Source organism: Macrobrachium nipponense, chromosome 27 (genome assembly GCF_015104395.2).
Source record: "Macrobrachium nipponense isolate FS-2020 chromosome 27, ASM1510439v2, whole genome shotgun sequence".
Taxonomy (NCBI): domain Eukaryota; kingdom Metazoa; phylum Arthropoda; class Malacostraca; order Decapoda; family Palaemonidae; genus Macrobrachium; species Macrobrachium nipponense.
The window spans coordinates 25,971,145-25,994,225 of NC_087216.1; the positions used below are offsets into that span (position 1 = coordinate 25,971,145).

Here is a 23,081-nt window from a genome sequence, read left to right on the forward strand (position 1 = left end):
TATTGCAGGTTTACCTTAGGTTGAAATATGACAGCTTAAAGGTATATAAGTTTTGGTTTGGTAAATGATTTGCGATAAATATGATTAAATTTCAATGTTTTTTTGGTAACGATAATAAAATGTGACCTAATAAGGTCAAGATAATTTACCATAGGCAAAATGTAGGTTAAAATGATCAGCAATTGAATTAAGTAAAATTATATGTTTTGTCGTCTAATATTTCCCACATTCACAACCACAGTACTTAAAACAAGCTCGCTAGTAAATTAGCCATAATTAAAATATTAACTCGTTAACCTTTGTGGTACGTAATACGTCAACTAGCATTTGTCAGAATTACACTTTCAATTGACCACTTTGCCGTGTGACGCTGGTTTAAATCAATCGATCAATCAGCTGACAATAACCACTGACATTTGGGTAAACGTCACCTGGAAGATGACGTCATGATTCTACAAAACGGACGTAAAAATAATGATTAAGAACTTCGTCGGTGGAGACACAATTTGAAACTGAAATCAGTATTTACCTTCCGTCAAATTACGATCCTGCCAGCACCTGGGTATCGTCCACGATCCGAGGATCGTCGCTGTTCTTCTTGCGATAGCGTTTGAGTTTCTCACTGTAAGGTATATAGCTATAATCACTGCAACTTAATTCACTGTACCTCGACGAGGCGTAGAACTGAAACGATCGTGCGACTACCTCACTCTAAGTTCCGAAATGACACTGGGGTGGTTTTGTTTATGTCCGAGGTATTATACTTACCTCTTCTTAATCTTCTTGATTTTACTCTTTCTTCGTTCAAGTTGGTTTTTGGCTGTTTATTGTCACTATGTCAGTTGTATTACAGCAATTGGTTTTATAGGTGAAATATAACTTTTCTTTTAGTTATTGCCAGTCATGTCAATCAAAATATGACTTTATCAGGTTAAATATTATAAAATACCTCTCGATTTGATGAAATCAACACTGTTAATATTTATTGCCTAACACTTTCATAGAAGGAAAATTTACTTTTTATCCGTTGCTACGAATCACGTCAATCGAAATATGACATGAGGTTAAAATCATGAAACATGATGACATGATACACTTAGCATCTCCAGGGCCAAATCTTCAAGCTGATTAAGCTGGTAATTAAGCTGAATGAATTATGAAAAATTATTATTTTTTGTTACATTGGGTCTTGTCAATCAAAATATGATAACATCAGGTCAAAGCTTCAAGCTGATGATAAAACTTAGATTAAGTTGAATGAATTATGGGAAATTAATTTTATTTTTTTGTTACATTGGGTCATGTCAATCAAAATATGATAACATCAGGTCACCATGAAATATTTCCTTGACCACATGAACTCGTCATCACTATGGCCAAAGCTTCAAGCTGATTAAGCTGATAATAAAGCTTAGATTAAGCTGAATATCAATCAGCATATGATAACATCATGGCTACATGAAATATTTCCTTGATCACATAAAATCGAAATTAATATGGCCAAAGCTTCAAGTTGATTAAGCTGATATAATGATCTGGTAATATACGAAGCTGATAATGAAGGATAATGAGAAACGCAGGACGTTGTACCTTAGAAACATTTTATTTTTATTGGTATAATGATAATTATCATGATGAGGAAACATGTTAATTACATTTCAGCTCTTGTCACAAAACACCAGTTAATTAACCAGTTATCATCCGTGAGTTATGCACGTAACGAGGGAACACAGAGAGAGAAAGAGAGAGAGAGAGAGAGAGACAGAGACAGAGAGAGACAGAGAGAGAAACAAGTGTTAAAAGCATATTTATGAGACATAGAAGATCAATCATAACTTAATAGATGACGGAGAAATAAAAATGCTGCTTTTAATGACATGATGACCTATGACCTGAGCAGAAATGGTGGGTCCCATGAAATACGTTACATTACGGGAGATTCGTATATTTACAAGTGACTTAATAAAAAAAAAATTGACAGATGACCTCGTGGGTTTCTCTGTGTGTATTTGTGAGACCATTGACCATTTCTGTAGCGTCAGGCTAACACGAACAAGTTCGCAGTGATGAAAAAAAAAATGTTTTAATTGAATTAACAAAATTGGATTTTTTATTAACACATTCTCGACCACTGCAACTCACAGCGAAGCTTTAAGTGTTCATAAAAGTGTAGGGGTTGCAGGCTGCATGTTGCAGTATCAACATAAAAAAAATGATTATTAAACTAATCTTTCATAGAGACGAGAGTCTATATTAGCAAAAGGTATTTCGACAGTATAACGGCCATGACTAAATCTTATCATTATTATTATTATAATTATTATTATTATTATCATTATTATTATTAATTATTATTATTACTCCTGTTGAGAGAGAGGGGGGGTTGAGGGGAGCGGCGTGTCCCCCTCCCGTTTATATCTTTTTTTATTTGTTTATTGCAGGGGGGCGTTGGGGAAGGGGGATGACCTTGTGTTCACCTTAACACTCTAGGACAAAATGCCGGCCTTGGGGGACGCCATATCACAATGACTTAAGGGCTAAAATCTCATCAGAAGTGACTGGCAACATCGACCGTACCGTACCGCACGAGAGAATGAGGAGGCTCAAGGAATCACTGATTTCGAATGATAAATAGTTATTGTTATTATTATTATTATTAGTATTATATTAATATTATTATCATTTTTTATCAGTATCGCGTGAATATTTCGTCTCATTCTTCTTCTTGATTTTTATTTTTTTATTTTGGATTTTCCTTAAAACTAAATATGAAACAGATTCTTAATTATTTTTTTTCAACATGACTTAATTCTACACTATATACAAAATACACAAAAGAAGGTTTTTATCTATTAACTCTATTATAATATGCTACAAGGATTCTTTTTTTCATTTTTCCTATTTTCTCAGCAATCGGATTTTTTAAACACGTGGACTAGTTTTTTTCTGTCAACATTTTAAAATTTGGTGTTTACCAGTCCATTAGATTTTTTATATTTTATTTTTCATTTTTCGACCGGCGTAACTTTTTCGCAATGCTACTTTGAGGGATATCGTATAGTCACTGGGAGTGGTTTTTTTGTTCCCGTTTTCTTGTATCTTGGGCTAAAAAACCTTGTCTGTTGTTTTGTTTATCTGTCTCCTGTCAGCTAGTATCAGCTGACGGCATTGCGGTAAACGTCAGCTCAAGATCAATTTGCGGTAGATTTAAAAAAAAAAATAATAAAATAAAATAGGGAAGGCACCGTAGTTCATTCCAAAAGCTTCTGAACAAACGGTAAAAAACACTACTGACTTTATCAATAGTTAAAAAAAAATTGAGGAGGACACAGTAGTATTTTTTACGAAGTTTCTGAAAAAAAAACTGTTTTTATAACTTTTATAACAGTATATTATTCCGGTTGTGGATGGTTAAACAAAATAGACTATTCATCAACGTGTACGTAATATTCACTGAGGTTAAAATTGTCTAATGATTTCTTCGTCTGTCTGTCCAAACAGGACCGTAAATGGGGAAGGGGAAGGAGGGGGACGGGAAATATTTCGATAAGATGACTTTATTGAAATATAAAATTCAAATGAAATAAACAACATTATGTCGCGTCTTTCAAAATTAATTCTTGTCCTTATTTATCAAGCGCTCTTAAGTTGCAAATTGTATTGGACAAAAATATATTCGGCGAATATTGAATTAATGATTTGTATAATAAAAAAAATGGCCATTCTCAGCCTTTGATAAAAGGATGAATTTTGCAACTACATACGTCGTCATTTCCTCACAATTAGCAAATCTTATCAAGTTTTTTTTTTTTTTTTTTTTTTTTTTTTTTTTTTTTTTTTTTTTTTTTAACTGTTCAGTCACCGTACCTATATACAGACAGAGATTCACAGAACAGCTTATTTTTCGATAGACAGGCAGAATACGCTTACTAAAATCACAGACATACTCGTATCGTACTTATCATTTCCCGAGCTCAACTGTAACAAAAGTAATGTTTATGTAACGTATATTATGTTACATACAGTTGCCGTAATACATAAACGCGTACATTCTCCATCTTCCGAAGATGTGACACGCCTTATGCAAGCACTGAAAGTGCTTTCATGGTGATCGCAAGAATACCATTTGATTTCAGCGTCCATTTAATACATAGGTATCTCGGTGCACGCCAGTACATTTGGAGGGGAAGGGGGTTGTTTATGGAGGGGTATTGGTAGGGGGTTGTTTATGGAGGGGTATTGGTAGGAGGTTAGAGATGAAAAAGGGTGGAGGTGGTGGGGGTAACTGTGTCCTCGATAATCCAGATACATGACAGGTATAACATGACAGGTGAATTTGAATTTCAGAAAGCTTCAGGAATAACTCGGTTACTCCCACTGCGATATTTTTTTATCAAAGAATTGGACTTCAAGCGCAAGTATCTATATTATTATCATTATCATTATAATTATTATATTATCATATATTATGATATCCTCCCTTGCTTTTCTTTTCCTTTATAAAACCTCCGGTGCTTGGCTACATATATCACAAATTGCATTGCAAGTAAAAAGCTCGATTTGCGTGGAACATTCGCGCGAGGAACTTCTGGTTCCAGTATAAAATACAGCGGTGGAATGTTTGTTCATGGTTGCTGTTGTTCAGTTGTTCAGTAGTTCAGGTTCATGTGAGGGCGGCGCTGCTGCTGAAGTATAGGCCTATACAAAATAATAATCACAGCTAAAATACGGAGTAGGCCCATACAAAAATATTCACTGCTAAACTGCGGCTTTGTTTTCCAAGTTTGTCGGCGTTGCTGAAGAGTGTAGGCCTATAGAAAAAAAAATCACAGCTAAAATATGGAGTAGGCCAATACAAAAAAAACCCGATTCACAACTAGATTACTGTTTTGTTTTCCAAGTTTTTTGGCACTGCTGAAGAGTATAGGCCTATAAAAAAAAATGCACCGCTAAATTGCGGATTAGCCCTATAAAAACACCGATTCACTGCTAGATTGCTGCTTTGTTTCCAAGTTTTTCGGCACTGCTGAAGGGTATAGGCCTATGCAAAAAAATTCACAGCTAAATTGCGGGTTAGGCCTATAAAAATACCAATTCTTTGTTATATTGATGTGCAAGTTTTTCGGCGCTGCTGAAGAGTATAGGCCTATAGAAAAAAATTCACAGAAAGTATGGAGTAGGCCTATACAAAAAAAAAAAAAAGCCGATTCACTGCTAGATTACTGCTTTGTTTCGGAGTTTTTCAGCACTGCTGAAGAGTATAGGCCTCGACAAATATAAATTCACAGCTAAATTGCGGATTAGCCCTATAAAAAAAACAATTCACTGCTAAACTGCTGTTTTGTTTTTCAAGTTTTTCGAGGCTACTGAAGAGTATAGGCCTATAAAAAAAAACGATTCACAGCTAAATGGCGGCAGTTTCCAAGTTTGTTTGCGGATAGAAATCAGAGCTTTGAAGAATTGCGTAAATCTATATTGTAACATATAATAAGTCACGAGAAGCCGGATTCCTTCCTTCCCTCGAGATGAAACGCAAAAAATATAATAACAATAATTTTCCCTCTTCGTATGCGCCTAATACTTCCAACCTTCCAGGACTCGTCTTCGGGTAAACCACAACCAGGCCTTCCTCTGGATTCCAGTCTACTTTCGGGATTCCCGGAGGCCATTTGACGCCAGGGGAGTAGACAGACCACAATTCCAATCCATTTTCTGGAATCTTCTTTTTGGATTTTTCTGTGTTCCTAGAAAAGCATTCTTCTGGATTCCTGGAAAAGCATCTGACGCCGGAGAGAAGACAGACCACAGTTCCAGTCCATTTCCTGGATTCCTGGAAAAGCATCTGACGCCAGAGAGAAGGCAGCCCACAATTAACGTCCATTTTCTGGATTCTTCTGGATTCCTGGAGATGTATTCGACGCCGAGGGTTAGAAAGACCACAATTCCAGTCCTTTTTCTGGATTCTTCTTTATGGATTCATGGAAAAGCATCTGACGCCGGAGAGAAGACAGACCACAGTTCCCGTCTTTTTTCTGGATTCTTCTGGACTCCTGGAAAAGCATCTGATGCCGGAGAGTAGATACTGGATTCTTCTGGATCCCTGGAAATACATCTGACGCCGAAGAGTAGACACTGGATTCTCCTGGATTCCTGGAAACACATCTGACGCCGGAGAGAAGACACTGGATTCTTCTGGATTCCTGGAAACACATATGACGCCAAGGTGAAGAGATAAGAGTGCGGGAGGGCGGGAGGGGGAAGGGGGAAGGGGCCTCTGTACCCGAATTTACAACAGTTCCATCGAACAGCTCCACAAGGGAGCGAGGAGGAAGAGGAGAAGCGCGGCGCCCTTCTTGGGAAGCCCTTCCTCTCCTTCAGTGCATGTCGGGCAATTCCCTGCCCGAGGAACAGTCCAGCTGGTCTAAGGGCCCCGCCCCTCCGGAGTGCCCCGGAATCCCGTGCCCCTGGAGAGGAGGCAGCGAAGGCTGTTGGAGGTGACTCTGGGACATCACCGCCGCCGCTTGCGGCTGGGGATGCCCTGCGGAAGAGGAACCGCCAATGCCAACTCCTCCTCCTCCGAGTTGCTGGGACGTCTCGCGGTCGTCGAGGTTGTTGTGCTTGAGTCGCTTGGAGTCGGAGTGGTCGTCCTCTTCCTCCTGGTCGTCGTCGCCGTAGCCGTCGACGGCCTCCTCCTGCTTCCGCTTGGCCGTGGCCATCTCGGCGGCGTGGCGCTTCCGCCATTTTGTCCGCCGGTTCTGGAACCACACCTGCGGAGGGAGAGAAAGCGAAAGAAAACGGGGTGAGCCAGTGTTGGAATGGTGGTGATGATGATGACGTCATGATGACATCACAATGCGCATGCGTGGTAGGTAGTACTGGTTTGTTTACATTTGTGAGTCATGGATGTTTATTTACATTAATATTGTATTTTGTGAATAAATAATGGTGATGACGTCACAAATGCGCATGCGTCATAGTTACTGGTTTGTTTACGTTTCTGAGGCATGGATGTTTCTTTACTTTTATGTTGTATTTTGTGAAGAAACACGAATTTTTAGTGTTTATTCGTGTAGTAATCTGAATTTGTACCATAACTGATATTATGCAGTATTTTAATCTATAGCTTTATATACAGTATTATATGAGATTAGCTTATATGTATGTATGTGTATATATGTATACGTACGTGTATATATATTGTATTATATGGATAAATATAGCTTATTAATACCATATTATACATGAATATGCATACATCTACACAATATTATATAATGTTTAGGTACTAAAATATCGTATGAATAGGTTTTCCGTATACATACGGTTATTATAACATATAAATCGCTTATACAAGCAGGAGTATATAAATGGGTATACTTTATGTTTGAAGCATTATATGAATATTTACCTTATACATAAAGTTCTACCTATGGATTACACATAACCGTACACTTGGCCGCATAAGAAATGCGCACGTGTACATTGAGTATTTAAAATACGACCTCCTGTATAAAACAGTACAATTTGTAGAAATGTGTATTCACTACCTAACACTGTACATTTGTATGTATATAAATGTATGATTTGATCAAAATTATCTTGTAAATAAAGACCGAATAACGGCTACTTATTAATTGAGATTAATCTAATTATTGCAAGATTTTCCATAATCATTGTGATTCTCATAAAAATTACTATTATCATCATTATCATTAGTAGAATAGCATAGTAGCCCTAATGGTATTTAGAGCTAGTTGACTAGATATTGAATTTTTTTTTTCTTTTTCATTAATTTATCAAAGTATATTACTGTTCTTAATGTTTGCTACCTGAAATTTTAGAGAGAGAGAGAGAGAGAGAGAGAGAGAGGAGAGGAGAGGTAGAGAAAGGGACGGGAGGGGCGAGGACGGAGAGAGAGAGAGATAGTCTAGCAATTCTACTTATTCAGAGCAAAATTTGATCGTATTTCATTAAACTCATCAGTATTATTTTTTTGCTGTTGCCTACATATAATAATAATAATAATAATAATAATAATAATAATAATAATAATAATAATAATAATAATAATAATAATAATAATAATAATAATAATAATAATAATATTCAGTATCTTAAGGATAAGCTGAATCAAGTCCAGCCGTGGAATTTGACAGGAAATAAAACCTAGTAATAGAATACAATTTAAAATAGAAAAAAATACAAATAAAATCATTCCTCATTGAAATTAAGTCCTATGACAGACAATGTATTATTATTATTATTATTATTATTATTATCATTATTATTATTATTATTATTATTATTATTATTATTATTATTATTATTATTATTATTATTATTATTATTATTATTATTACTAAAATATTTTTGTTATTATCATTACTACTATTTATTACTATTTAGAAGATAAAACCTATTCACATGGTACTAATTACAATAAAAAAAATACAAATAAAAAATATCATTGCCCATTAAACCATAACTCATTGAAAGTATGTCCTATGACAGACAATGTATTATTATTATTATTATTATTATTATTATTATTATTATTATTATTATTATTATTATTATTATTATTCAGATGAAACATATTCATATGAACAAGCCCACCAAAGGGGCCACTTACTTAAAATTCAAGCTTCCAAAGAATTTTAAGGCGTCCATCAGGAAGAAATAAGACGAGGTAAAGGGAAAACAGAAAGAAGAGAACACCCACTTATTAAAAAAAATTAATTAATAAATTAACAAACAGATAAAAATGTATCAAAATGAAAGGAGAATAGACGAGCGCCCGAGTCCAATATTCATCCACCCGGAACACAATCAATTAATTAACCTCAAGTACATAGCAAGCAATTTGTCCCCGATAGCGTTTATCGTAACAGACGAGATAAGTAGACTGTGTTGTGTGTGCTGACAGGCTGACGAGACTGACGCATGTCCTTCCTCTTCTTATCACCGCGAGATTTGTTCGACAAGCGACATATTATTATGAGCTTTTTGAATCTTTCCGCCCGACACGTGTTTTTTTTTTTTTTCTGTTCTTTTTGTTTTGTTCCGTCCTGCGTTTATGTCCGCCAGGCCGTTTTCATTATTATTATTATTATTATTATTATTATTATTATTATTATAGAAATAAGCAACGCAGTCACGTGTCGAAGGCAATGATTTCTAAACTGAAATCAGAATCGAATAATAATAATTAAATATTATTGATATTATTATTATTATTATTATTATTATTATTATTATTATTATTATTATTATTATTATAGAAATAATCAACGCACAGTCGCGTGTCGAACAACGGCACGAAATTTCAAACTGAAATCAGGATCGAATAATAATATAATAATAATAATAATAATAATAATATAATAATAATAATAATAATAATAATAATAATATTCCCTGGAAGCTTTATTGTTATCATTAGATAGAAATAATCAACACAGTCACTTGTCGAACGGCAATGAATTTTCAAACTGAAATCAGAACGAATTAATAATATAATAATATAATAATACTAATTAATAATAATAATAATTAAACCAAACAAAAACTTCTTTCAGTTTTCTTTTTCCATCTTTAATAATAATAATAATAATAATAACAATAATAATAATAAAATAATACTAATAATAATAATAATAATAATAATAATAATAATAAATATTCTTTGGAAGCTTGAATTTCAAGTCATGGGCTCCTGTGGTGGGTTAGTTCCATGTGAATAGGGTTCGTCTTCTGAATAATAATAATAATAATAATAATAATAATAATAATAATAATAATAATAATAATAATAACAATGATAAATTTCTGACTCACATCAGGATCGAACCCAGGTTTTGCTACTGGGAAGCAAGGTCGCCCCAACTAAGCCATAAAAGAAGTTGGAACTTAGTACAACTGTACCTAAGGCCTTGAGGCAAAATGTACCGCTGGAACAGAGAATTTCGACAGCGGGGAACGTTTTTGCTGCCTACTGGCGCTTATCAGATTAAGAAATCCGCCCTCCTAGAGTAACGTGCGGTATTAACAGGCGTTTGTCGAGCTGCTATAACGCTATATCTCTATCTTCTTCTATAGTGCTATCATGATGATGACAGTATATATCGGGACATATGCGTAAGCGTGCTATCAAGCTATCTCTTTGCTTCTATATTGCTATCATCACGAGAGTATAGATTCTATGTACCCTCGGCCGAAAAGGGTATATACTAAGTAGGTGCTAATTGGTGGGATGGCTATAAAAAAAAAAGGGGGGGGGGGGGGGTGGGGGGGACTGGCTCGTAATAAAACTGGTCTAGATTGTAAGCATATAGAATTATAGATAAAGCGCTCGCCCTGACAAGTGGTGCTGTGGGCTAAAAGATTATTATCAGCTAATATATTATTATTATTATTATTATTATTATTATTATTATTATTATTATTATTATTTTCTTGGACCTGTCAATTTGACCTCTATTTCAATTATTTACGGTTTTTTTGGGGTGGAGGGGGGTGTGGTGAAATTGTTGACTCACGTATGTAACTACAGAAAAAACAAACAAATAAATAATAAATAAACAAATAATAAATAAAATATATTATATTATTTTGTATTATTTATTATAATTCCTGCATCTCTGTATATTATTATTATTATTATTATTATTATTATTATTATTATTATTATTATTATTATTATATGGGTGTCTTCTGTGAATGTATGTGTGTGTGTGCATGCATGCGTGAACCTCCTTAACCTCTTCCCCCCTCCCACCCACCCCCGTCTCCTACTACCCCCCACCCCCACCCCTCCTCCTCCCGGAGGAGGAGGAGTGTCAATCACTAGCACCGGCTCAGATACAACGCACCACCAACTTTCAATAAAACACAATCGCCCCATTTGTCAATCACAAGAGCCGAAGCCCCGCCGGAGCCGGACGGCCTCATTTGGGCCTTGGGGAGGGGCGCCCGAAGGTCGAATATGCCCCCCGGCCGCCGCCCATGGCCTGAAGACCTCATGTCGCCTCCGACTGAGGAGGATAATCTGACAATGGAGGTAAGCGAGGGCTCCATCGTGTCGTTGGTATTATACTGCCCTCTTCGGAGAAGGGTCCTCCGGAGGGAGGGAAGGGGAGGGGAAAGGGGATCACTCCCTAGGGACCTTCCCCCTTCCAAAAAATTCATCCGCCCTTGATGTCGCTACTGCTGTCGCTGCTGGTGTTCTTATGTCTTCTGGTCCTCCCTGCCACCCTCCCTCCCCCTTCCATTCCTCCCTTCCTTCCGGTCCTTCCCCTATCCCCTAACCCCCTCTCCCCCGCCCGGGTATACCCCTGACGACTCCTTTTGAGAGGTACATACCCATCCATACTCGAAGTCATCTCTCTTGCTTTCTTCCGGTTCTGTACCTCATTCTTCTTCCTCTTTCCTCGCCTCCTCCTCCTCTTATTTTTTTTTTCAAGACGCCGCCTACACCAAAAGGAGATATCTACCCACTCCCTACCTCTCCTCCTTCCTCCCCCTCCCCGTCCCCCTCTCATCACCAAATGGGACAAAACAGAGCCCAACTTTGTCGAGGCTCAACCTCGTAAACGGTCTGTCACATCGTCCAAACCTTCTTGTTGTTGTGGCAGTTCTCTCCTCTTACTCTGCCCCGGCACGACTGTTTATATGACTTACCTCTACTGTGGTTATATCCCTACTACTCCCACTACCTAACCCTCCCTTCCCTCCCTCCCTCCCTCCCCCACCTTCCCCCGGCACCCAACGCTTCTCTTCTTTTCATATATACCCTACAGAAGGCAGTGAGTGACATTGCTTCCCAACTTTGTGATTTCCTTTTTTCTAGGATCTTGAACGGTCTGATTCTGGTCTAAAATATGACTAAATAAATAAAGAAATAATATAGAAATAAATAAATAAATAAATCTTAAAACATAACTAGGGTTAGTAAGACTATCTGGCAGTTAATTGTTTAAAATATAAATAAATAAATAAATACATAAATAAATAAACAAATAAATAAATCCTAAACATAACAAGGGTTAGTAAGACTACCTAGCAGTTAATTGTCTAAAGTATACATAAAAAAAAAATAAATAAATAAATTCTAAAACATAACCAGGGTTAGCAAGACTATCTAGAAGTTAATTGTCTAAAATATAAATAAATAAATAAAGAAATAAATGAATCCTAAAATATAACTAGGTTTAGTAAGACTATCTTGCAGTTAATAGTAAAAAATAAAAATAAATAAATAAATAAATAAATGAGGAAATAAATAAATACATCCAAAAACAAACTAGGGTTAGTAAGAATATCTTGCAGTTAATTGTCTAAAATATAGATAAATGAATAGATAAATAAATGAATCCTAAAACATAAGAAGAGTTAGCAAGACTATCTTGCAGTTAATTGTCTACAATATAAATAAATAAATAAATAAATAAATACATCCAAAAACATAACTATGGTTAGTAAGACTATCTTGGAAATAATTACGAGGTATAAAATGTTCGTATCGAAGTTTTTTTTTTTTATCCAATAAGGTTCTGTCCTCCGTAATTACCATGTGCTGCCTTATACAAGTAGCCTACGCTAGTGTATATTTAATGTGTATATCATGTGTATATGTATGTATGTATGTATGTATGTATGTATGTATGATTGTTCTCTCTAACCATTGCAGTCGGAAAAAAGGTACAAAACAGAATCGTTACATCACAAAACATCAAACAAAATCGAGCTTCCTCCTACAACCAACCCCCACATTCCTGTCTGTATATGTATGTATGTATGTATGTATGTATGATTGTTCTCTCTAACCAACCCAGTCGAAAAAAAGGTACAAAACAGAATCGTTACATCAGAAAACATCAAACAAAATCGAGCTTCCTCCTACAACCAACCCCCACATTGCCCCCCGGGCCCCCTCCGCCACACCCCCCCTAAAAAAAAAAAGACGAGAGCAAAGCGATAAACAAAAGACGACAAACCAGAGTCAAGCGGAGCAGAAATAAAGCCAGGCGAGATATTAAGGGGCAGCCATTAACACTTCATGCCCGGATAAGGTATACCAAGCGCGGCACCCGAAACGAAGTAGTATAAAGACGAGAGAGAGAGAGAGAGAGAGAGAGAGAGATTTTAACGTCTAGTAAGATTGGTCATAGGCAATACTGCAAGATACAATAGAGAGAGAGAGAGAGAGAGAGAGAGATAACGTCTGGTAAGATTGAATATAGGCAAAAGTGGAAGATACAAGAGAGAGAGAGAGAGAGAGAGAGAGAGAGAGAGAGTTGGAAAGATAAAAAGAGAGAACGAAGGACAGTAAGACGGAAAGAGAGTACCTCCGGCAAGATTTCAATACAACAGACAGGGAAAGAGGAAAACAGAGAGAGAGAGAGAGAGAGAGAGAGAGAGAGAGAGAGAGAGAGATTATACCGTCCGGTAACATTTCAGTACAACAGACAGGGAAAGAGGAAAACATAGAGAGAGAGAGAGAGAGGGAGAGAGAGAGAGTCAAGTGGTGACCGTCATCTGTTTGTGTTTGCCCGCCTATAATCCTTTGTTTGGGCATGTGGAGCCCATTGAGCACGTATATAGGCGTCGGATTGATCGGATCTAATCCCATCTGGTGATAAAGTGACAATCTTCCTCCTCCCCCCTCTCCCTCCCCACCCTCACCTCCCTACGTCCTTATCTGATTCCCTCTATCGGCTCGAAAAGACTCCAAACAGGATTTATTCCATTGGATCACAATGATGATGCGCTAGCGGCAGGCGCTTCCGCTGTCGGGAAGTCCAGTGTTGCTTCTCAGTCAGAGTCGTGGAAACTATAGTAACAGGATTTTTTTTTTTTTTTTTTTTTTTGACGTTCAATTCTCGGTGTTGTTTCTGATTCCTGCCTGAGGAAAAGTTTCAAGGAGTTACAAGGATTAGGATATCTCAAAGACTTGTTAGTCCATCCGAGAATACATCGTGTGCTCACTTTATCTGTAGGAGTAGGTTTTACTGTGCATTCACAGTGTCCTAATGATTTTGTCTAGCTTTCTTTTAAACTCTTCCACGGTGTTGTTGTTTACAACTTCTTGGTGGCAGTTTTTTTTTCCACGTGTCACATATCTTGTATGTAAAGAAGTTCCCACAATGGGATGTGTTGTATCTCTTCAGTTCTAGTTTCCATCCATTATTTCTTGTCTGGTTATCGTTTAAAGTAAATAGGTTACTGTCTACTTCTGTTATGCCTTTCAGTATTTTAAATGTTTCTATTAGTTGTCCTGTGTGGTTGTGTTTGTGTCTGATCAAGTTTTGAGTGTTGTGTGTGTGTGTGTGTGTGTGTGTGTTGTAGGTTAAAGTGTTGCTTCTCAGTCAAATTTATGAAAACTAAATAGGATTTTTTTGACGTTGAGCCTAAGTATTGTTTCTCGTTTTTCCTTGAAGAAAGATATCCTTTGTGTTTATGTTTGATTGATTGATCGAGAGAGAGAGAGAGAGAGACTATGTGTATGTGAAATCCTGTTGTCGTTTCAAGTGTTGCTTCTCAGTCAAAGTTGATGAAACTGACAAGCAGCTTTTTGACGTTAAAATTTGTAGTATTGTTCCTGGTTTCTGCTTTAGGACTTGTGTGTCTATGGTTGTATTTGAGTAAGTGCATGAATGTGTGTATGTATGTGTGTGTTTTTTTTTGCTTTTAAGTGTTGTTTCTGAGTAAAAAAACCCCGAAAAATTAACTTCCAATTTATGATGAACTCATAATACTGTGTTCGCTCTCTGCTTGGAGGAATAATGTTTGCGTGTCTGTTCGTCTGAGTGAGTGCATGAATATGCGCTTATGTTTTGGCAATTTGAAGGCAGAGATTTGGTTGGCCCTGTCTGTGTTTTGCTCGTCTGTGCATCGAGGGGAGACATCCAGAGAGAGAGAGAGAGAGAGAGAGAGAGAGAGAGAGAGAGAGAAGCATTGCCCTGGGTTAATCTTGTGGATCATAGGCACGGGGCGAGTACACAACGGGAAATTCAGACACTTGGGAGAAAAAGATTTGGGGAGAAACTGCGAAAATAACAACAGCTAGTCTAAATGGACAGCGAGAGAGAGGAGAGAGAGAGAGAGAGAGAGAGAGAGAGAACAAATATTGTGGAAAAAGAGAGTGAGACAGGCGGGCTAAGAGAGAGTGAGTAAAAGTAAACAAACAATGAGAGAGAGAGAGAGAGAGAGAGAGAGAGAGAGAGAGAGAGGACAAACAAACACTGTGAAAAAAGAGAATGAGACAGACGGGCAGAGAGAGAGAGAGAGAGAGAGAGAGAGAGAGAGAGAGAGAGAACAAACAGTGGGAAAAAGTGCGTAAGAGAGAGAGAGAGAGAGAGAGAGAGAGAGAGAACACACTGGGAAAAAAGTGAGTGAGACAGACGGACAAAGAGAGAGAGAGAGAGTCAGTAACAGATATGGATTACCTGTTTCAACAGAAAACATAATAGTATACCACGACCAGAAGGAAACATATATACTCCAAATATACCCACAAATCTCAATGTCTGTACACTAGGAAGTATATTTGCAAGGTTACAATCGTTCTAGAAAGCAACAAAAAAAGTTATAATAACCGCCACGAGTTGTGATGTAAGTGGTGAATTACTTTTGAGACGTGGATATTGAAAGCAACTTTAGAATTTGTCATATGTGCTACCAATATCCCTGTGGGTCAAGAGACATTTTTAGATAATTTGTTGAACAAGACTCTCTGTAACAAAATTGTTTATTTCTGACAAACGAATTTTGTAAATAAATTTTATATCTGTCAGATAAGATTTTAATGTAACATTATTTCATTCATCCAAGAGCTTGTATAAAATATGGGTGAAAAAATTGGTCAAAACAGATGAGGAAATTCCACTCCATTCAGACCAAACCTAACATTGGCTTTCTCTCTCTCTCTCTCTCTCTCTCTCTCTCTCTCTCTCTCTCTCTCTCTCGTATGTGTACGAATTTATACAAACTCAAAAATTCAGATAAAAACAAGAATTTGGCCAAAACTGGCCAAGACAATTATTCCCCTAATTCTGGCCAAACTCAAATTGACTGGCTTCCTCTCTCTCTCTCTCTCTCTCTCTCTCTCTCTCTCTCTCTCTCTCTCTCTCTCTCTCTCCAAAAATACAGAAAATTATAAAAATTTTGGCCGAAACAGACCAGGACAATTATTCCCCTCATTCTGGCCAAACTCATATTGACTCTCTCTCTCTATCTCTCTCTCTCTCCTTAAATACAGAAAAATATAAAAATTTTGGCCAAAGCAGACCAAGAAATTTCCCTCCATTTAAAAACAGAGCTAACATTGAATGGTCCTCTCTCCCTCTTCTTCACCACCCCACCCCCTCTCCCCCCCCTCTCTCTCTCTCTCCTCCTTGCCTTAATATTCATGGCCCATAATTTCACAATGATAAGGATATCTAGGCATAATGCTAGGGGCTCCATAGTAGCCTCTTTAGCTGCCCGCGCTCCATAGTATCCGCAATAATGATAACCATATCAGACATTCACAGGGCTGTAATATTTCTAAATAGGCTCGGGATAGGCCTATAGCTCCTCTCTCTGGCACGAATTGCTGGCTCTTTTTATCTCTCTGTTTCTTCTCTTTCTTTATCTCTTTCTTCTGCCTCTTATTTTTCTTCTTCTTCTTCTCCTTCTCCTCTTGTATTCTGAATTAATTTTATTTTCCAGGTTATCATTATCTTGCAGTCTTCCCAAAATTATTATTATTATTATTATTATTATTATTATTATTATTATTATTATTATTTTTTATTATTATTATTATTGATTATTATACAATCTTCTCAAAGTTATTATTATTATTATTATTATTATTATTATTATTATTATTATTACTGTCTTATATCCTTCCAAATGACATCCTTCCACTCAGTCATTCGCTGCTATCTAAGTTTAATAATATATAAATTGTTTGGAAATTCGAAAAAATTAATAATTGCAATTAGAACAAAGGTATTTTTTTTATAAATCACTGATCTTCTAGCATTAAACATTCATCAGATTTGAAAAAAATAAGGACTGGGTATTTTATTTTATTGAATAAATTAACGGGTATTTTTGTTTTTAAGTTGTTGGTCCTCTAAGATTAAAAACTCTTTGGTATTTCATAATCAAAATAAAATGGATAAAAAAAACATCTTTTATGCCCACTTGCCGTGACTTTTCAGGTTCATTGAAATTCAGTGGTTCTTTTAAATTGCATGAATTCAGGAATTATGAATTCAAAATGAAGTCACTTCATAAACTAATTCTTGATATTCTCAGTCAGAAACCCCGTCTTGTTGGGGAAAAATCATTTAATAATCTGTTGCCTCCTTTTCCCCGCCCCTTTCTCTCTAGCCCCGCCCACCAGGCATGACGTCATGCGTTGGTTAGCCACCAAAACTGTTATAGCAGCAGTATAAAATCAAATCGGCTCTGATGCCAATTTCATCCTAATCATCCGATCAAAAAAAAAACCTCGACTTGTTGGGACAGAAATGAAGTAATAAGCTGTTACCTCCTTTTCCAAGCCCCGCCCACCCCCACCTAGCCCCGCCTCCCAGACATGACGTCACGCGGTACACAATTTACCAATCAAATCGGCTCAGATGCGGCCAATTTCACTCTCTCCTACACATACACACATGTCCACGGATGCATTTTACGCCTTCGTGAAAAACACCCCCTACCCTTCCCCACTCCTTTGGTCCCCCCCTCCCGAAAAAAAAAGAAGAAGGCCCCGCGTCCTTGTTTTGATATGCAATGGGATGGCTCTTTGTAAACTGATCTTCTAGATGTTTTATTCATTCGGAATAAGACTTTGTGAAAGGCCTCACTATACGCATCGGGAACAAGCCAGCCAGTCAGCCAGGAAGGGCTATCCCGTTTTAATTCTTGAACCAGATGCGTATATCGAGTTGGGGAATCTAAAAAGCCACGCAAACCCATTCCACAAAAGGATCAAACGATTGCCAGGGAGGAGGGGGGAAAGGAATGGGAGGAGGAGGAGGAGGAGGAGGGAGAGAGGGAGAGAGAGAGAGAGTAATTGTCCTCCACCCACCCTTTCACTCGCAAACTGAATTCTTTTTGGAATCGGAGGAGGGAGATGGAAATAAGTCAAAAATATAAATATGAGAATGGAAGCAGGAGGACACGAAGGTGAAAGAGGAGGAGGAGGAGGAGGAGGAGGAGGAAGGAAGAACGAGGGAGTAGAGGGAAGAAGTAGGGAGAGAGAAATGGAGGAAAGGAAGACAACAACTCTTTTTGGGAGAAGAGACTGATGAAGGAAATGTGTCAAAATAAATATGAATGCGAAACGAAGGAAGAAGTAATAAGGAAGAAGGAAGAAGTAAGAAGGAAGAAGTAAGAAGTAAGAAGGAAGAAGGAGGGAACAAGGAAGAAGAGAGAGGAGGGAAAGAGACAAAAAACCCTTTTGGCAATAAGGAAAAGGAAGAGAGGAAGGAAGGAAGTAGGAGGAGAGGAAGAGGTAAGAAGAAGGTATAAGATGACAGAAGAAGGCCGGGCGAGGCTGCGTGGCGCTCGGGACTGGGAACGGGAATTGGGATTCCCAGGACAGGGGGGGCAGCAGCTCAGTCAGTGGCGGAATGACAGATAGATAGATAGATAGATGGCTGAAGAAGCAGCAGCAGCAGCAGCATCAGCGGCGGCGGCAGCAGCATTCATGGGTAGGCTAATACACGATCAGATCTAAATTTCAAATCGGGCCCTAATCGTAAAGATCTTATATCGGTGTGCAATCGTCCGGAACAGGAAACTTTGAAGACCCATTTCGGATCCGGGGAGAGTTTTTCGGGGTAGGAGGGGGAGGAGGAACCCCTGCCCCGCCCCCACCCCACCCCCACCCCCCGGGGAGGGATGATGCCTCGGGGCTCCCCCTTATCAGAATTTCATTGTCTTTTATACTTTTCGAATTCGCTACCGGCCCCCCCCCCCCGGGGTTCCCCACCCCACCCCCGCCCCCCTGCCCCCCTTTCCTGTTGACCGAGGATTAGTGCTGAAACTGGTAAAGAGAATTTGAAAATCTACGGCGAAGCGGGGAGGGGCACATACACACACATACACACACATACACATAACAGGTATACATACATATACAGCTGAACACATACACAGGCAGTGACAGAGATCACTTAGCAATCGGCAGAGAGAGAGAGAGAGAGAGAGAGAGAGAGAGAGAGAGAGAGAGAGAGAATATCATAAAAATCTGAGTGTGAGAGAGAAAGAGAGAGAGTTACAAGGAGTTACAAGGATTAGGATGTCTCAAAGACTTATTAGTCCATCTGAGGAGACATCGTGTGCTCACTTATCTCTAGGAGCAGAGAGAGAGAGAGAGAGAGAGAGAGAGAGAGAGAGAGAGAGAGAGAGATAACATGAAGATTTGTGTGTAAGAGAGAGAGAATTGAGAATATTTAAAATTGGCGAGACAAAGGATAAGGAAATATAAACAGAGAGAGAGAGAGAGAGAGAGAGAGAGAGAGAGAATTTTCTTGCATCATATATAACGAATCCAGTAAATCAGTAAATTCCTAATTTAAACAAATAACCAATCTGTGATTCAATATCTATTAGACAAAACAAAAATAATGAATCCAAATCATGAATTTAACTTAGGTTAAAAACAAGAGCGGGTATATTTAACATGTTTAACATAACAGAATCAGTTGGCTGGTGCAAATCAGGTGTAGCTCTGTGGCTCACTGAACTGGTCATTTTAATACAAGAAATAAATTTAGGAAATAGATTAATAAATAATATATATATATATATATATATATGTATATGTATATATATATATATATATATATTATATATATATATATATATATATAGTATATATATATATATATAAATATATATATATACATATATATATATATATATATATATATATATAGTATATATATATATATATATATATATTATATATATATACATATATATATATATATATATATAATATATATATATATATATATATAGATACACCAATTGTCAACACTAGCGCATAAATTACCTAAGAGCATAACTGCTAAAATATCTCCCAGTTATACTATAAACAAAAAGACTTATTGAAATAGCGCAATAATTCGCTGATAACTGTACAGTAAAAGCAGAAAAATCAGCAGCGAAAATAGCAGTTGGATTAATAGCAGCAACACATATTTTCACAGTATCAGTAGCACAGCTACTTACGAAAGTAACGGTTATTTAGAAGTAATAGCGACAAAAGCAGAAACAGCGGTAATGCAGCTGAAGTAATACCAGCAGAAGTAACAGCAGCAAGAGATATTATTACAGGAGGAGTAGCAGCTATTTATGAGATTAAGCGATAAGGGCAGTTTAAATAATAGCAGCGACAGATATTACTGCAGGAAAAGTAACAGCGACTTAATAGCCGCGACAGATATTATTACAGGGAAAGTAGCACCTATTTATGAGATGAAGCGATAAGAGCAGTTTGAATAATATCAGCGACAGATATTATTACATGGAAAGTAGCAGCGATTTAATAGCAGCTGAAATAGTAGCAGCAATCGATATTATTGCAGTAATAGTAGTGGCTATTAACAGTTATTTGAAATAATAGCATGACTAGATATTACAAGTAATAAAAGTACGAGCTATTTACGAAAGTAAGTAGTTCCACGTTGGCCGAGTGCATTTCGCGCTCGGCTACCAATCTACCAATCCTGTGGTCCGAAGTTCGATTCTCGGCTCGGCCAACGCGGAACCAGAGGAATTTATTTCTGGTGATAGAAATTCCTTTCTCGATACAATGTGGTTCAGATCCCACAATAAGCTGTAGGTCCCGTTGCTTGTAGCCAATTGGTTCCTAGTCCCGTAAAAATATCTAATCCTTCGGGCCAGCAGCCCTAGGAGAGCTGTTAATCAGCTCAGTGGTCTGGTAAAGCTAAGATATACTTAGCTTTTTACGAAAGTAAGCGCTAACAGCAGCTGAAGTAATAGCAGCGACAGATATGATTACAATATAAAAGTAGCAGAAACTGAAATATTATCAACTGGAATAATAGCAGCTGAAATAATAGCAGCAACAGATATTATTGCAGTAAAAGCAGCCGTTATTTACCGAATTAAGAGATTAAAAAAGCAGCGGGAATAATGGCAGCAACAGAAAAAAATTGCAGTAAAAGAAGCAGCTATTTACGAAAGTAAGTCATAAAAATGAGCGGAAATAATAGCAGCAATAGAAATTATCGCAGTAAAAGTAGCAGGTATTTACGAAAGTAAGAGATAAAAAGCATTTGAATTAATAGCAGCAACAGAAATTATTGCGGTAAAAGCAGCAGTTGTTTACGAAAACAAGAGATAAAAAGCAGCGGAAATATTAGCAGCAAAAGATATCATTGCAGTAAAAGCAGCAGCTATTTACGGAAGTGTATAAAAAGCAGAGGAAGTAATAGCAGCAACAGACATTATTGCTGTAAAAGTCGCCGCTGTAGTGGTAATAGTAGCTGAAATAATAGCAGCGATAGCCTCATTATATAGGGAAAGTAGCAGCTATTTTAGCGGCAGAAATCACAGCGTCATTACAAAATATTAAAGAAAAAATAGAAGTTATAATAAAAGCAGCATTAAATACAGTACTTTTATTATTATTATTATGTTTATGTTAGTAGTAGTAGCAGTAGTAGTAAGTCAGGGCCCCTCCCCTTTAGAACGGCACTAGGAAAAGCACAACATCATATATATATATAAAGCACAGTAAAAGCAGTAAGTATTATTCAAGTAAATCAACAAAAGTGAATAAAGCAGCATTAAATACAAGATTAACTTAATTAGTAGTATTAGTGGTGAACAATAAACGAGGTTTGACGAGGAAGAAAAACATTATTTTTGACCAAGGCAGACCTGGGTCACTCATGGAGGACTATTCACCCCTGTACAGGTGGGTGCGACTCTCGAAATAAATAATTACAAGAAGTCTAAATAGCACCAAAAACGCCCAAAGGGCTCTCTCACAGGCTAAAAGCATGTATATAGAGAGAAGACTTTGAATTCAGGTCTGCCTAATCAAAAAACAACCATTCCAATGCCAAACCTCCCCACTACAGGCAAGGAGAGCCGTTCCAAGAAAGAAGAAGAACAGCGCAATCCATCCATCAACTGTTTCCACCCATCGTTACCATGTTCACTATTGAGTTAATATAGTGGTTATCGAACTGTGTGAAATGTAAAAGGAAAGAAAACCATGAAGGGTGGGGTCTGAGTGACCCAGGTCTGCCTTGGTCAAAAATAATGTTTTCCTTCGTCAAACCTCGTTTTTTGACCGAAGGGCAGACCTGGGTCACTCATGGAGTATTTACCAAGAGTCATAAAAAAGGGAATTTTATGACAAGGGAAAGAAGGGAAGGGAAAAGAAACAGCTGATGGAAGAGGGATACACCTGAAAAAATAGCTAATTGATGTATCCTGAGGTAATATCATTGGAAATTGCGAATTAATGAGAAATATTCATTATTACTATAATTAAATATAAGTATTCTGTATCTTGACTCTGTTAAGAATTGAATAAATTAAATGCAGTAAACAAGTAGTTATTTACTCAAAAACCCTTAACCAAATCATAATCCACAAAAACTCAAAATTTAATAAAGGCAGACCTAAAATGATAGGTATCGGTACTAGAAAAAATGAGATAAAGTATACATATTATACTTAATAAGTAGAATACCAGGAATCCAGTTGACACCATGACATCAACCCCATTATGTTGTTATCACAGACAAAATTGTAATCTAAATATATACTTATAATAGAAATATATATTCAGACAATATGAAATAGTACCTTATGTACAAATAGATAACAAATGACGTATATAAAACAAATTAAGTAAATTTATGAAGATATGCTTCCTGATTCAGAACCCAGCACGACAAAAGACGAGGAAATAATAGACATCTCCTTCAATAATGTTTTCTGAAAACGTTATAGAAGACCATCCAACAAGATCACAAATTCTTTTGCTATTCATACCTTTTAGGAAAGCAAAAGAAGTTGCGACTTTTCTCAAA

General features: G+C 37.1%; 1 protein-coding gene across 2 annotated transcripts in view; it reads right to left on the reverse strand.

Moving 5' to 3' along the window:
- Positions 1 to 1,600: 1,600 nt before the first annotated feature.
- Positions 1,601 to 23,081, reverse strand: part of LOC135200948 (homeobox protein Nkx-6.1-like) — a 94,576-nt gene continuing 73,095 nt past the window's right edge. For both annotated transcript variants that reach the window (XM_064229724.1, XM_064229723.1), the window contains exon 3: positions 1,601 to 6,767. In XM_064229724.1, coding sequence (XP_064085794.1) covers positions 6,375 to 6,767 — 393 coding nt within the window. In that variant the 3' untranslated portion in view covers positions 1,601 to 6,374. The remainder of the gene's footprint in view (positions 6,768 to 23,081) is intronic.